The sequence below is a fragment of the Talpa occidentalis genome, unplaced genomic scaffold (assembly GCF_014898055.3).
Source record: "Talpa occidentalis isolate TD23 unplaced genomic scaffold, MPIMG_talOcc4v2.1 talOcc4.7, whole genome shotgun sequence".
NCBI classification, from domain to species: domain Eukaryota; kingdom Metazoa; phylum Chordata; class Mammalia; order Eulipotyphla; family Talpidae; genus Talpa; species Talpa occidentalis.
The window spans coordinates 109,501,148-109,518,849 of record NW_023605083.1 but is presented as its reverse complement, the minus strand read 5'-3'; the positions used below and the strand labels follow the sequence as shown (position 1 = coordinate 109,518,849).

The window sequence follows — 17,702 nt, the reverse complement described above, 5'->3', positions numbered from 1 at the left end:
GTCAGATAAACCATCCCTTCTGGCATCTCCCTGGTACCATAGGGGGTTAAGTCTCAGTGCTATCACCACCATGCCCTGAATTCAATCCCTGGCCAGGGAGCTAACCCAAATGAGCAACAGACCTCTCCTGTCTTGCCCGCTGCTCCCCTTAGTGTATTTCAATAAATATTCCTGTTCTTCTCCCTATTCTGTCTCTGGTGAATCCTCTCACACACACATACACACTCCACTCCCCTCTGGCCTACACCTCAGCTCTTTTATACACACACACACACACACACACACACACACACACACATCACTTCTAAGTAGTGGCATTTTAATCAGACAGAAACACCTAGTCCACCCCATTAAGACAGGAAGCAAAACTCAAGGGATGTTTTCAATATAAAATAAGTTTTATACCACAATGTTCAATCATACTTCCTCTCTAGATGTTGACTTTGAGCCACAACATAATGAGGGGTTTATAGTTATTTCTTTCTGAATCTTTTGTGTAGAACCAATGGGATATGATGCTTCTGGAAAGTATAATGTATTAGCATTAAACTCGAATAAAATCTGGACAAACTCTCCATTAGAACAGTCTTTTAGCAAGAAGCCCACGTACTGCAAGCTTTATCTAGAAATTTTTTTTGCCCCCTTACCTGGTGTGAGCTGAATGGTAGCCCTTCCTGTACAAATACTACTGAAGATGGAGATGGATTATGACTTAGCTGCTCCTTCAGTTTGACATGAGCTTGTTGGATGGCTGCAGATTCCTGCATGGTAGTATTTTCAACAGGTTGAGCTGTGTGGATGGTATAGATGTACTCAGGTGACTGTGGTAGAGAGCAGGTAATTGCTTGTTCTGTTCCAACCACAAAAGATGTAATATCTGAGCCTACAGGAGTGAGTGGCTCCAGCTGGCTAGCCTGACTTGTGGAAGATGGGTTGCTGTTGTTTGAATTAGTTAGAATATGTTGGCCTCTGTTAGATTGAGATGTTGGGCACTGATTCTCAACAGGTTCCACCTTTACCATCTCCAATTTAGGGGAGGAATGCAACTCATCTACTATCTGAAAAACAGCCTCTAGGTTTACTTCTGTCTTTTTATTTTCATCAGTAGCACTGCAAGGCCAACTAGAAGGCAGAAATTCAACTGGATAGGAGGATTGCATTGGAGGATTCTGAGAAAAGAGAAAATAGGACTGTTTGGATAGAAAATCAAATATGAGATTAAGGAGGAAAGCAACAACATTTAGGCTGATGAGTGCTAAATATAAATAGATCAAACTTAAACTAAAGCTAAGAAAATCTGAATGCCAATCAAGTTTTCAGCAGTGATACTTTTAATCTGTTGTTAACATTCCTTAGCAACTATTATATGTCAACCACTCTGCTATTTTAATACTGGACTGGACCAATAATTTTTCAGGATCAAAGTATACAAAATTAAAAGGATACTATGCCCCAATACCTATTTGCTGATAACATATCTATATGCCAAATTCTTTCACAAAGGTTGACAGACAAAATATCACTTTCATCTATTGTATGCTATTTGAGGAATGTAGTAAGGAGTCCACCAATATGTCTATAGTCCACCAATATGTCTATAGATTCAGGGGGAGGTACTAATATTCTGTTCCAAATGATCCAGGAAAAAAATGGATGGAATATTGAATACCTTTGGTTTCTGAGATTGCTTCTTTTTAATAATAAAACAGTATACTAAAAATAGCTGTCACTTTTAGACTGATATCTTGAAGATGTATTCTCTTGTATATAGTGTTTTTGCACAGAGTAGGCACTCAGTTTGTTGATAGTCAAATAATCTACAACATAAAATACTGAGGAAAAAACGATTAAAAAAAACATGTTAAGAGTTGATGTTGCCAATGAAAAGCTATGGGCAGAATATGCATTCAATACATGTTGACTGTATCAGATTATAAACCTAAAATACAAAGTTATGATTAAATAAATCATGCCATGAGTCAACATTGCCAAACACACCACTGAGATTGTGCCAATGATCTGAATGCCATTAATGCCAAAAAATGTAAATTTAAATGGTATAAGTATCAAACTTCTTTACTATAGTCAACAGCACCACTTATTGACTTCTTAATATATGCCAAGCAAAGTGCTTACTATGTGCAAAAGGTTTTGTATACATTATGTCATTTAGTCCTCATAAGAGGTCAGGGAAATGTGATAATCTCCATTTCAAACTGATGAAACTAAGGTTCATAAACTTCGTAATTTATCCAAAGTCACAATGAAATAACTGACATAGCCAGATTTCAAATCTAAGTTTAAATAACTGAAGAGCTCTTAACCACTACAATACACCAACTATTCATGCATACCGTCACCAATAGCTACAATCCAACTGAACTAACCGCACTTATTTCCCAAATGGTATCTGAAGCACTTTCTCCTTTTTTTAACCTTAAAATTTTATATTCACCACTGATCTCTATTTTCTCATAATAAACATATATTGTCTTTGTAGTTCTAAAACATAAATATAAAAGATTATAAACACTATCAGAGCATCTCCAGTGTGATCCACGGGAGAGTGGCTCAATTACAAATGAGCATCTAAGTTGTAGGACAGATGTGTCCGTCAAGTAAAGAGGAAGAGACTGGGCAATCATGCTTGATAATCTGCCATTAAAAATCTCCAACTTGGGGGGCCTCCCCTGGTGGCACAGCGGTTGAGCGCTGGGCTGCGAAGCTGCCCACAGCCTCTGCAGCGCCGGTTCGATCCCCGGCCAGCCAGCAAGGGTCCCACATGGCGCGCAGACCTCTCCTGCCGCGCCCACTGCTCCCCTCAGCAGTGTATTTCATCAGTCTGCCTGTTGTATTCCCTGCTCTGGCTCTGGTGAATTCTCTCACCCTCCCATGCTTCTGACTGTACCCAGTGCTTGTAGAAATAAATAAATAAATCTTTAAAAAAAAAAAAAAGTCCACCTTGGGCCTCCCTGGTGGTGCAGCGCTGTGAGGCTGTCCGCAGCCTCTGCAGTGTGGGTTCAATTCCCGGCCAGCCAGGGAGATTCCCACATGGCGTGGCAGACCTCTCCTGTCACACCCGCTGCTCCCTTCAGCAGTGTTTTCGGTCTTCTGCCTGTTCTGCTCCCCACTCTGTCTCTGGTGAATTCTCTTACCCTCCCTTGCCTCTGGCCTGTACCCCACTTCTATTTAAAGATAAATAAATCTTTAAAAAAAAAGTCCAACTAAGTCCCCTTGATTTGATTCTACACTCTTCAAACAACAAAGTGAATATAGATTTCCCATGTAGATTTTCTTTAAAAAAAAAAGGAATATTCTTTTGAGTACTGGAATGTACCAGTAAGACACTCTCAACAGAAGCTATTCCAGTTAGATGACATTAAAAAGTCACATAAATACAATCTTTAAACAATTATAGCACAAAAACACAAAGCATGACATTTAATCTTATCCTAGAAACATCAGTCTAAAGTATTTAAATCATAACAATTGTTTCCTAATAAAAAAGATGATAATTGAAATACTTGTTTCCAATAAGGGGTCTAAAGTTGAAAGAGACCACCACTTAAATTTCTCATTTTTAACATTTTTTCTATCTCCTTAAAGAAATTATTATCTGTACCACATTAGAAAATTCTTCCATTTGATCTTTTTGGTATTCATTTTACCATGTGAGAGCCTAGAATTGCACTGGTAAAACTAACCTTCAGCAATGATGGAAATGTTTTCTATCTGTGCTGTACAATTTGGCAGCCACTAGTCATATGAGACTACTAAGCACTTGCAAGGTGGCTAGTGTGACTGATGAATAAATTTTAAATTTTATTTAAGTTTAATTAAATTTAAATAGCCACTTGTGAGTAGTAGCTGCTATACTGGATGGCACAGGCTAGAAGAATCAACTCCTTTTCAGCATAGAGAAAACCTAGGCCATAGTCCACAGCACACCTCTGGCTACTAGATAAAATAAAACTACATTCTGAAACTCCACAAGGTCAATAATATTGGACATAAAGCACAGATTATATCCAGGCATGCTCTAAGAATCTTACCTGGAAGTAGTTGCAGTGAGCATATGAAGAGGCAGTGGGAGTGACACAACTACTTAGAGCATCCATATGGGTAGAAGGAGAGCAGCACTGTAGCACAGCTGGAATGAATTCAAACACAGAAATGCCATCAACCATAATAAACCTTTATAGCATTCAAGGCACTCCCTCTTCAACTTGGAAAGAAAAAATTCAGAAGTTTTCCTTTGTGGGTACAATAAAAGTACATATAATCCAACTAGATTGTATCATTTGTTGAAAACAACAATAAACTAATTTTAAAATTCATTAAAAAGGGTCAGGTTTACTTTCACAAAAATTAGTGCCTATTTTTTTTTGTCTTTATAACCAAACATTTGTTATTATTCATCCTGTTGAAAATATCAGAATATATCTGGAATTCCAAAATAATGGTTATAATCATTTTAACAGTAATAACCATTTGAAGGCAGATGCATTTTTTAAAAAGATTTATTTATTTATGCATACAAGAACCGGGGTACAGGCCAGAGGTGTGGGGGGTGAGAAGACTCACCAGAGACAGAGTGGGGAACAGAATAGGCAGATCAACTGAAATACACTGCTGAGGGGAGCAGCAGGCAAGTCAGGAGAGGTCTGCTGCGCCATGTGAGTAGCTCCCTGGCCGGGGATTGAACTCGTGCTGCAGTGGCTGTGGATAGGTAGGTTGTGTCTTAACCTCTTGTGCCACTAGGGAGGCCCAAAGACAGATGTATTTTTAAGGATAAAATACTCTCCAAATGTTACTAACATTAAACAAGGCATTCAGTGCCATTTACACAAGAAAATGTTTTAACCAATTATACAAACCAGACTGCCTGGTTTTGGAGGCCAAATCCAAAATTTTAAAAACTGGGTAAACCTGAGTAAGTTTAATCTCTTTGGGTCTCAGTTTCTGCATCCTATTAAAATAAGGGTAATAAATATTATCTACCTACTATGGCTGTTGTGAATGAGTTAACATGAATAAAGCACTGAGAGTAGTACTGGTATACAGCAAGCAAGTAATAAATGTTAACTACTGTTCTTTTCACTAAAGAAATACATTTTCCAAACTTTCTCTTTATAGTTAGGTCACCCTGAAAAGACTTAATCCTTTTGTGCTGGAATAGACTTACAGATTCAGCCTTAATATTAAATTGAGTCTCCTCTTTTCCAAACTCTCCAGAAAAATGAGAATCAGTTATAACATTATACATTTGGAGTAAACAGAGGATGACATTTATTGAACATCTATTATGTTAGAGGCACAGTACTAGGTGCTTTACATATATTGTCTCATTTAATCCAAACAATAGTCATATGAGGGTATTAACATTACTTTACAAAATAAGGAAATGAAAGCTCTGAAATGTTAAATAATTTGCTGAAAGTCACAGTCAGAAATGACAAGCCAGCAAGCAAATTCCAAAGCACATGCTCTTCAATATACCACAACGCTTTGCTTTCTAAACATTCCTTCTTTCTAAATGTAACATTTAAAGTTTACTAGAACTCCATTTGCTCAATATTTTTAAGGACAACTTTACCATAAAGTAGCAACTTTCTATTTTTAAGTCTAAATTTTTCATATTTTGAATGTGCTAATATAATAAAATTACCAAACAATCTCATTCCTTAACCTTTGAAAGTAAACTGGTAAGATTGTAAATTCATTGAATTTTTTCCTATTTCTTTATAATAGACCACTGATTTTAAAAATGTCAGAAGTTCATAAAGGTATAGTAAAAATAAATATTTTTTCACTTTATCATGTGTAATTTTAGGTGTTAAATTTTGCAAATGAAAGGAAAAATTTGAAATAATGGACATAAGTTTAGTTCATCTATAAATACAAGGGCTGATGCTTTCTGAATTACATAATTTTAACAATTCCAGGGTTTTAAAAAGTCAGAATGCTACATAAAATTCAAATTATTGTTACTTCCAGCATAGACTAGGCAAACAGGTTTTTACATTTTCTCCTTTGCAGAGTATTCAAATATACAATTAAGTTGTTTTGGATTTGAATCTGTTTTCTCAGGAATCTGGGAAATGAGTTGGTCAACAAAGTAAAATACCAAGGAAGGGTCTGCAAACTCCAAATTTTACCTAGAGTTTTAACAGCGAAGGAAAACCTGGCCCCCTAGTGGCAAGAAAGATTCCACCAGGAGTTGCAGCTCTATCACCATAAGACAGTATTGCCTTACAAATAAATCAATTAAAGTTATTAGCTTAATTTTTCTAACATTGGCATGTATGACACCATTGGTTACACATAATGAATAGCTGTTAAAGTATACTTTAAAATAATTTTTTTGGAGAAATAAACTAGAATAAACAACAGTGATAGCTGATTTGGTATTAAGGAAACAGAAAAATAGTGAATATCCTTTGAAGTGTCCAATAACAAATGGAAAGTAAAAAGATACCTGCATGAAGAAAAGAAGCTGAATAAAAATCCATAAAGATTCCTCAATAGCTATTTCCTTACCAATGCAGTCCTACTTCATAAAGTCAACAAAATAGCATAAAGCAAGGTAAGTGTATTGAATATGAAAACCTAGCTATAGAAATGCAACTGTGTGCATAGTACATGACAAATCAATCTAGTGGGTACTATGAAAGCACTAACATTTGTAAAACTGAGTTTGCCACTATGTCCTATGACATATTAATTTGCATAAAGATCTTCCAATGTCTTCCTGAAGGCAGTGCTCACTTATGGTATTAAATTGCACATAGGAGAAAAAACAGAAATAATGGATAGAATTACATTTCAAATGTAAATACAAGAATTAAAAGCATTTAAAAAAACAACTCTAGTTGTTTAGGAAATCCAGGATTCCTAAATATTATCTAAAGGCAAAAATTTTCACTCACACGATAGATTAGGAAAACAAGTTCACACACTTTATCTTATGGAGGTACTGCAAATACATGATTAAAATGTTTTGGATTTGAATCTACTCAAGAATAGTACAGTGTCGGGCTTCCCCGGTGGCGCAGCGGTTGAGCGCTGGGTTGCGAGGCTGCCCGCGGCCTCTGCCGCGCCGGTTCGATCCCCGGCTGCTCCCCGGCCACCAGAGGAGGGTCCCACATGGCGCGCAGACCTCTCCTGCCGCCCGCTGCTCCCCTCAGCAGTGTACTTCGGTCCTTCTGCCTGCTCTGCTCCCCGCTCTGGCTCTGGTGAATTCTCTCACCCTCCCGCGCTTCTGACTGTACCCAGTGCATGTATAAACAAACAAACAAATAAATAAAACATGCCTCTATAAAAAAAAAAGAATAGTACAGTGTCAACAGTGAGAAAATGCCCAATGTAGATGCTCACAAGGAAAAACAGCCTAACAGTAAGTTTAATTTCAATATAAATTACTATAGCAATTAGAACCATAGCATCTCATTTATGATGAGGATTAAAAAAAAAAGATCTTCTGGGCTGGGCGTATACCCAAAAGAAGTGAAAGAAGACACTCCAACAGATATTTGTGCACTCATATTTACAGCAGCATTTTCACAATAGTCTAAACGTAGAAGCAACTCAGTGTCTAGCACTAGAAGAATAGATACACAATATGGCACATACACACAATGGAAAATTATCCAGCAAAAAAGGAAAGAAATTTTGACACATGCTATAATGTCAATGAACTCTGAAGATACTACACTAAATGAAATAAGCCAATCACAAAAGGACAAATATTGTATGATTTCTCTTATATGCAGTCCCTACAGTTGTCAAATTCATGGAGACAGAAAGAACAGTGGGTACCAGGAAGTAGGGGGGTGTTTCAGTTGGGGAAGATGAAAAAGATCTGGAGAGGGATGGTAGGGATGGTAGTCTAACAACATGAATACATTTAATGCCATAGAACTGTATACTTAAAAATTATTTAAAGAGAGCGCCTCCCTGGTGGCACAGGGGTTAAAGACAGCTCTATCAAGCTATCACCAAGCACTATAGCACATGTTCAATCCCCTGCCAGGGAGGTGATCCACATCACACAGAGACCTCTCCTGCCTGGCCCGCTGCTCTCCTCAGGAAGGTATTTCAGTAGATCTGCCTGTTCTGCTCCCCACTCTGTCTCTGGTGAATCCTCTCACCCTCCACGGCTCTGGCCTACACCCCAGTTCTTACATGCATAAATAAAAAAATCTTTAAAAAAACATTAAAATAGTAGATTCTGTATTGTATTGTCTATTTTAACTCCATAAAAAGAAAGATAGATATATCTGTGCTTTTGCTTAGTTTCTACTTTCAGTTAAAGAGAATGTCCTGGTGTATCTATGCCAAGTCTTATCCCGTAAGACAAAATCAGACTTTTTCAGAGAAGTTGACAATATAGGTTACTTGAACACAAGAGTAACAATATCAAAGGCTCTTATAACGCCAGGTTCTATAATGCTTACATACATTGTATAGAATTAGAGGTTTGAAAAAGATTACATTTTTAGAATGTAAATGTATTTTAAAACAATAATAAGCAACTTTTTTGCCCAAGAGTCAATTCAGAAAAAAATATAAATAAAAATACAATATATAGCCTTGAAAAAAAACAAAAATATCCTACGTACTTTAGAGGAAAGTATATATTTTTACAATTACTTTAGCCTTTAAAGTGTTACTATCTGAAAGATAGTTTGAAAGATAAAGTATTTTATTCTTTATATGTAAACAGTGCTTCAAATTTTATAAAATCTACTTTACACAAAATCACTTAAACCCTAACTAAAATTATCGTCTCTTTAAAATTTTTATTACTGTCATTTCATGGAAAGGGAAATTGAGGCTGAGTGACATGAAATAATCCACTGAGGGATCACATCAGATGATTAATTGCAAAGTTGAAACGCAAGTTATTTCATTCTGTTCAATAAATTTTTTACTAAGGACTCATTATAGCCAAGTACGGTGCTAGGTAGAAAAGGATACAAAAATGCATTAGATGAAGCCCTGCTCCTGAGAGGTTCCTAAACTGGACCTCCAATTCTAGCCATTGAAGTATATTCTCTCTGTAAGGGCAGGGAGAGTCAACAACCAAGGGCAGTTCACTACCAACAGAAGCATAGGAGGGTAGCCCCTCCACCAATGTGTTGTCTCCCTCCTTGGGCAGTAATTAACTCTGGGGAAGAGATATGCCAGAAAAGGGTCTCTCAAAAGAAAATAATATACCTCCATGGGGGAACCAAAAAAAGGATCAAGGGGGGAAATAATAACAATAAAAAAACAAAACAAAACAAAATTAACAGGCAACTATAAATCAGACACATTCTTCAGGGGTGGGAAAGGGAGAGAGATCAAAACAATGGCTGGAAGAGCACAAGGGACTATGGGAAGGTGCACAGTTGGGAATTCTATAGGGAGTACACCTGAGAAAACAAAGCATTGGGTACAAAAATGAACAATAATGTAAAATATATATAAGCAGATTATATATAAAAAAGCAAGCAAGAAATAAGAAAAGCAAGCAAGCAAGAAAAAAATACCCCTTCTTATAAAACAGGCAGGCAAACATAAGGATCAAAAGTCGAAAGAATGGAGTCAAGTCAGACTGTCTAGGTTTCCCCAGTCCTGTTTCTGCCTAGTGTCGCTTGGTTTCCTAATCTATAAAATAAAGATAATTACATTATCTTATAAGGTTGCTGTGAAGATCAAATGAATTAATATTTGGAAAGTATTCAGAACAGTGTCTGGTCATAGTGACTGCTGTATATTTGTTAATTTAGAGATGAAGAGCAGCAACAAGTCGCTAATCACTTGTTTGCGCTTAAAAGTCAACTTAAAAAAAAAAGCTAAGCTGATTTTAAGTCAGTTCAGCATTATAACTTAGTCAAAGGAAAACAATATCTCAATATAGGTCTCTATAAAAAAAAGAATGCAAGAATATTCTTATCTATGTCCAAAATACAGAGAATGAGTAAAACAAAAGTCTAAAATGAAGTTTTTAATAAGAGAAGTAAATTAAATTATAGTAGCCTATTAGGGAAATAACATCAGAGGGAAAAACTGATTCAAGATTAAACAAGTCAACCAACACTGAATCTACACCATTTCATCTTTGAAAAAGTGCTGAGAGAAAAAAAGTGATAAGATGGAAAAAATATAAGCAAGCTAGGCAAAAAGAACAGATGCTTCTAGAGAGGAATGACAAATATAAGAAGTGATTCAGACGAGTCATTTTATGAATCAGTCTAATAGCAATCTTTTTTCCTCAATGTCTGGCTTTACTAGATAGTTGTGAAGTATTGCAAAATTCAAAATCTACCAGTTATACGATATGAAGATCAGACCCGGGCTTATTTTCAATATAACTAATTTTTAAGTAAAGCTAGGTATTGTTTTTATTAAAATTTGATCCAAACCTCACATAGTTCACTTTAAACAGTAAGTATGACCATTATTGCAAAACTAGCCACTTTGGAAGTGATTATTATCCTGCCTCTAGGAATGATATTCTACTTAACTTTGGGTCTTTTGTTATGTTATAATAGGTCTTTCACTCTTTAACATTACAATGTTTTATTTATATAGTAATGTTTTATTTATATAGAATGCTCAAAGCAGTTTTGCCTACATTGTAACATAGAACTACCCTAAATCTTTGAAGTCATCATGAAATTATGAGATTCCTTATTCTCCTAATCTCAGAAATTTAGTTATTTCAGTCAGCCCTATTAAAGAAGACAAATCAAAAGTTCACGTAACATAAGACTGCTTTATACACACTGTATACTATTAAGCCATCAGGAGCACTTGTTCTTTATAATGTCTCTTTTCCAGTCTTTACCTTGAACTCGGAGATGATTTTCAATTTAGAAGTTGACTTCCAATCATAATTATTTAACAAACTGTATTTCTACAAAAATTAATAATATTAACTACTTACAGTGTTTTCTGATAAATTATACACAAGTGGTTCTCATAAAATTTAGAACTAGGAGATTCCAAGAGGCATTTAGACTTGGAATACATTTTCCCATAGAAACATTGTACAGACCAGTTTGGCTCATAAACCAGACTATATAATCCACTGTATATTAATGTAGGACAATTATCAACATGGAACCTAACCACCACAGCTAATATGTCTATAGGAGCATGCCTGCAAAATTCCAACCAGATTTCTAAATCTCTCAGCTGCAGTTCTTCCAAACTTCAACTCCCTGGAAAATTTTGATTTTTAGTAGTTTGAGGAGGGTGTGTAGGAGGATTAGGAAAGAGAAACATTTATAGGTAAAAGGGGGTGGAGGAAAGTAAGGAGTTGTCAAGTTGATGGGGATAGAATATAAAGTAAGTGGAAGGAAGACAGTCTCTCTCTATATACATACATATACTCTATGCACACATGAAATATAGCCAAAATTACAATTAGATAGCAATTCCTGATTTGCTTATAAAAATATTGAATTAAACTACCCATTAATAAAAATCTGCCCCTATTTGTTGCTATACATAGATATATAGCTTATAACATGAAATTAGTCATCTTCTATTTTTAAAGATCATATAGATACTTTTGTTTTTCAAAGAAACATTTGAAAATCTGGAAAAATAGTTGGTCTCAACCTTTTTCTGTGTAAGAAGGTAAATAAACTTTTAAAAAGTTTCTTATAAGCAAAACAACTAAAAGTGCTAACCCATCCGTACTCCATAATTTCTTCCTCCTCTTATCCCTCTCAACTCCACCTATCAAGAGCTGCAGTTTTAAAAATCTTAAGACCCATCTAATTTAAACTGTAGTTTTATTATTTTAATATTATTAAACTTAAATGCTTTGGGAAAATAAATCAATCCCTCTTGCTGCTGTATTTAGGGAGAAGGCAATGAGCCAACAGTAAAAGAATATAGTTGGATGTTCAGCTAGAAAATAAGCAAGGGGCCTCCCCTGGTGGCGCAGCGGTTGAGCGCTGGCCTGCAAAGCTGCCCGCAGCCTCTGCAGCGCTGGTTCGTTCCCCGGCCACTGGCGAGGGTCCCACAAAAAACAAACAAACAAACGAAAATAAGCAAGTACTACTACAAATAGAAGAATTAACCAGACTTACTTTTACAAGAAAACAAATCATTTAATTCCACTATCTAATTGACATTTCTTCTAATTATTTTCGCTATGGATTTTGTCCTGCCTGGGAGGAAAACCTCTAGAAAATACTTCCAGATCTATGTATCTGGTGTTTCTGCAAAACAGAAAATAACTTGAATGAACTAGTAAGGCTCTATTCTTACAAAAAGGTATCTTCTCTCCCCTAAGAGACACTTAAAACCCTGATCCCAAGAAGTTAAACATAAGTTCACTGTAATAAGGATTCCCAAGTCATGAGATCTAACTCAGTACCCCTGGCTGAGTTCCAGGTCAGATGTTATTGTCATGTTGTCCTTTTCTCTGCTACTCCCAATTCTTAGATGACTGGGATTACACTGTAAGGCCCGCAAAGTCAAAATACCATTGCATTTTTACTAAAGGCATATAATTTAGTTTTAAGTGATGAAGAGAACACTCTTTACATTATATTAAGTTCTATAACTAAGATACTAAAATGACTACATTAGGTAATTTTACCTCTAAAATTAAAGAACATGAAAGATGTATATAATGAGAAAAAACACTCTGCACCAAGATCAGAGTTATATAGCTATATATATATATATATATATATATATATATATATATATATATATGGTGCACTAAGTCTCAATTTCATTGCTAAAACACATTTTGAGGATAAGAAAATTTCACTAAAAACATACACTTTTATGCACCAACAGAATTTTCACATCCTTAAGAACATAACGTTATCTGTATTGCTTAAAATATGTCCTGATGAGAAATCTTTGACATTTCTTAGGAGTATATTCCTACTATTTTTGTTTAACCATGCAGAAATGCATTTAAAAATATAAATGGTCATTATAAAGTACCTTAAGAGAAGCCACTGAACTTGAATTTCTCCTACCTGTTGGATAGTAGGCTTGGGAGTACTGCGCTGAGGGTGTGTAGTTACTATATTTTTGGGAGGAGCTGACCATTGTTTGAGGACCTTGCTGAATGTGTACGGATGTGGCGCTGGGCTGCAGGGTATAGGTAACCTCAGTTGGAAACCTCTGCAGTACAGGAAATGGAACCCCTTTATCTGAAAAAGTGGGAGACGTTTCCACTTGTCCTGGGTGCATTCCAAGGGAGTTCTGCCATGTTCTAGGAGGAATCGGGGTCCGATCTAAACCTTTCAGAGGGAAAGTACTGTGGTTGTGGGATGAAGTTGATACGTAGGAGTAAGGAGACAAACTATCTCGCCGGAATGACCGGTGGAATTGTCCTACAGCCACTGGTCCTGCATAAAAGAGGAAGAGCAATTTACTAATTTTATATTATACCACTGGATGTAGTAAACCAAAAGTCACAAAATATACACTACTCTTCACCAGTGAATACGCTGAGTTCTCAGCCATTTTTAACACAACAAAAATTTATTTTGTAAAGACAAGTACAGAATCCAGACTATGAGATCACACATGTAATGCTGAAAAAAAACAATCAAACATTTATTTGGTTTTCAGTATCACTGTCAAAAAGACAAAGTGGCTGATCTTTAACATTTAATTATATGTTAAATCAAATATTCAATGTTCAAAGGCTTTAATAGATGATTCAGCCATCTTACCTTGTACCGCAAATGGTTGAACCAGATTTTTCCAGTCTGTAAGCTACTTTCTAGAAGTATTACATTTTCATTCAGTCTTTCAAAATATTTAGGAACCTTAGTAATAGGCATGAAAATAAGCACTTAACCATACACATAAAAGGAATGTGTGTAACAAATAAAAATTATAGCATAAACCAAAAAGAAATGTACTGTTCTCTGCTCCCTCCCAACTGATTTTCCTTTAATAATAATATTTGCCAAAAAGTCAGGCCTGAAAATTCTGACTTAGTTCTCTTTTAAGTCCTTAAACCAACCAATCTTTTTCTATGGCCTTTTTCATCAGAGTATCTCTACTAGTGTCACCTTCCAGATAACAATGACTCTCAAACATTGATCCCCATCTGAATTATCTGAAGAATTTGTTAAAAATATACCCAGCCTCAAAGATTCTGACATTTGCTTCCTCTTATCTAGCAAGGTAGAAAGGAATTAAAACGTGGAATAAAGAAGACAAAGGGCAATACTATGTAATGAGGAAAGTGAAAATATAAATGTACAAAGCTGATCTTATTTTATTGACTATGGTTCTTGAACTTAAAGGTAGCCTAATTTATTCCGAGAGCTTTATGTATTAAATTATGTGGTTCACAAGTTTCTTTCCATTTATTAAATATAAAGACAGGCAGAAAATCTAATGTATGTGCTACTCATCTGTTAAAGTACACAGTGATAGCACTCAAATACCTGCTTTTTCAAATATTTAAACTGTAAACCCACTCAATGTGTTATACATCTGTTATTCTACTTATATCATTTTATTTCCTCTAAAGCATAAAGTATTAATGCCTACAATAAGCACATACATATACATACATAAGTTCTGGAGTCCTAGAAATCAAGAGCTGAGTCATCTGAGAAAAAAAATTCTCAGTTCAGAAGACTGAAGGTATTCAAATGACATACCTCTTAAAAACTTTTCCTTTAAAGCACAAAAAGCAGTTTTTATGTTATCTGACTAGCAATTCCATATGTATTCATACTTTAAACTCCCCCTAAGACAAAAGACCTACAGAAACATTTTTTTGCTCTTCACAATGGATGTTTCTGAGCACCCAAGACTATCCACCACTTGATTTTTCTTTGCTGCTTCACATACTAAAACTACAGATTGCTAGTGTCCAATTGCTGGGTAGTCCTTCTTTTACCCTCTTTAGAGTTAAGCTGTTGATGAACTTTCATATTTAATTAAGCAGTTAAAGAATTTTTGAATGATTTCTTATATTTTGGTTTAGATCTGAAAATATCAATTCTATTTCCATCATGGCAAATTTTGAGTGATAGTCAAATATTTATATATTTTAGGTGCTGCTAATATAAGAATACTGTTAGGATCAGAAGGACATTCCTTTAAATCTGTTTTTCTCTTTAATAAAGAACTAAAATATGTTCAGCTTTGATTTATTCTTCTGTTAAGAATTTATCTCATAGGGTTTAATGAGGTATATAGCGTCACAGAACATCACCTATATTTCTTCAGAAAGTCTTTAAGATATAGGTGGCAAAGTTTAAATCCAGAATTCTTGAAATGTAAGGCAAGATGACTTCTGTTCTTAAAAGATTTTATTCCTTCTATATGAGTGAATCTGAGTTAATCAATCCTCAGGAAAGAACTTGCCCCTTGCCCCAAATTTGTCTCTTGAGAGGGTAGGTGTCTTCAGGCAAAGGCAAATTACCTACTGCTCAGACTTGTTACTTAGTTTACAGCTTTTTAACAAATACCACAAAATACAATAAATAGGCACTAAAAACAAAATAACAAAAATGGATCAAATAAAGGGAAAAAAACAAGTGAACCTCACATTTCCTATCAAGTACTTTCTTGAAAGGTAAACAGATCAGCTTCCCGATGGATCTAAATAAGAGAATTAGGTCCTAAAACAGAAGATTCTACTGTAAAAAGAGTCAGAAGTATTCAAACCATAAGCTAAGGTAGAACACAGAAAGCAAAATGGAAACTAAAAAGTAGCAGTGCAGTCAGGAGTGTAATCAAGGCAAGACTCAAGCTAAATAAAAATTGGAAAAATAGAAGAGTCAAGGACCTTGAACATGGAATTAAAGCAAAATAAGGTTGAACAGTATTCTTGAACTTCAGATTACATTCCATGCAAACAAGTAACACAATTTCCTAGTGAACCAAGCCACTAGTCTGGACAAACACACCTGACATAGCTTTTGCACATACCAATAGGTAGAACGATTAAAAAAAAAAAAGAAAGAAAAGGAAATATATGAAAGCGGCAATAGTGTAGGTATGTGTGAATTAATGTATTATTTATATTGAAAAAATATGAATTAAATTTGCGTGTTCTTCAACAAATAATTTTTCAAATGACCACTAAGTGAAGAAAAATAGACCCTAGACAGCCTCTGCATTTCTTCCATTAAAATGGGCTCCATCCTTTGACTACAATTGGACTTGCGACCCATGAGGTTAAAAAAAAAAAAGGTGGGGGGGAAGGAAAAAAACGAGCAAGTTAGCTTTTATGTATGTATATGTTTGGGTTTCTTTGTTTGAAGTGGTTATTATCCTCTTTCTCTCAAGAACACATTTTCCAGTCTTTTCTCCCTATGCCCACCAGATACACAACCTGAAAAACAAACACCCAAATCAGAGATTCTGCCCAGTGTATGCCATGCTATGGTCTCTATTCCTTTCCCCACCAAAACCAATGGCCATCACATGGGGTGGCTTGATAGTCCATTAGAATTCCTTTAGAACATTCCTATGCCACTGCTATTTTTCCAACTTGTTACTAGAACTCTAACCTAATCCTTTATCTTCTAAACTCCTTAACTTCTAAATTCCAAATGACCAAAGTGCCATCTCATTCTTAAACCTGGCGTAGGTTAAACTGAACCATGTTTCCTTTGTTGCACATTTAAAAAGCTTTCCACGGCTGAAAAATAACGCAGGCATCTTTGTGTTAAAACCATTTTAACATGCTGAAAATGGTTCTATTATTCTCCCAGTTGAAGGTAAAAAATATGAATTTTCATTTTTGTTTACTGCTTTCTTGGTATGTATACTGCTTCATGTCATGGACTATTAAAACAGAGAAAAGAAATATGCCATCCTTATCTTCTTGAAAAGAAAAACAGAAAATAGGTTTATAAATTTCCTACCACAGTCTTAAACTTTTAGCAAATACACGTTTTAGGCATACAAAATTCCTTCAATACTGAAAGACTGTAGCCAATAGTGAGAAATTCAAAGATTGTAAAAAAATCGCAATTTTCTAAAATTCCTTTTACCTAAAATTTGACAGTTGTAAAGAAAACAACTCTGCTTTCAATGTGTCTAATCACAGCACCCCTAAAATAAGCATGAACTTCTAATTAGCTGAAATCCAAGAAATGGCTGGCCAATTCATTCTACATAGGAAAAACATCTTGCAAATGCTTTCGCTCTTAAAATACATGAACAATGCCTATCGTCCTACATATCACTTGGAACCTAAAATACTGTTGTCGGAGCCCTTTCTCCAAGTTTTCTTAGATGTGTCAGTGGGTGGAAGGCGGTGTGTCTCTTCAGTAAAAACTTCCACCTGGGGCAGCTTATTCCCTTTCCTTTGGTTGGTGTAATGGTCTACGTTTCCTTGCCTTTGACCTTGTGCCTTCCCACCTCGACCTTCAGGAGAGTCGCCCTGTGTGGTAACGCTGTTCTGCTTCCCACTGGAGCAAATGACGCTCCTCTTTGTTTCTTCACACCCAGTGTTTCCACAATGGACAACTTATTCCAGATGTTCACAGTGGAGAGACTGGGTCTCAAGAAGGGAAGAGGCCAAGGAGGTTTGGGGTTCCGGGGCCTGGGGACAGAGGGCCTCTCTGCTCACAGACTCTTTCCGGGGAAGCGAGGCCAGGCGAGGCCCACCGCGAGGCCCACCGCACCGAAGCCCAGCAATAGCGGCCCCCGGGAGCCTCTGGGGCCCCTCCAGGCAGAGGAGGAGCGAACACGCC

General features: G+C 35.9%; 1 protein-coding gene across 1 annotated transcript in view; it reads right to left on the bottom strand.

Moving 5' to 3' along the window:
- HSF5 (heat shock transcription factor 5) overlaps positions 1-17,702 on the bottom strand; it is a 45,025-nt gene that overhangs the window by 26,575 nt on the left and 748 nt on the right. The window contains 3 exon segments of the mRNA XM_037494095.2: positions 648-1,169; positions 4,053-4,150; positions 12,999-13,373. Of these exon segments, the coding sequence (XP_037349992.1) occupies positions 648-1,169; positions 4,053-4,150; positions 12,999-13,373 (995 nt within the window).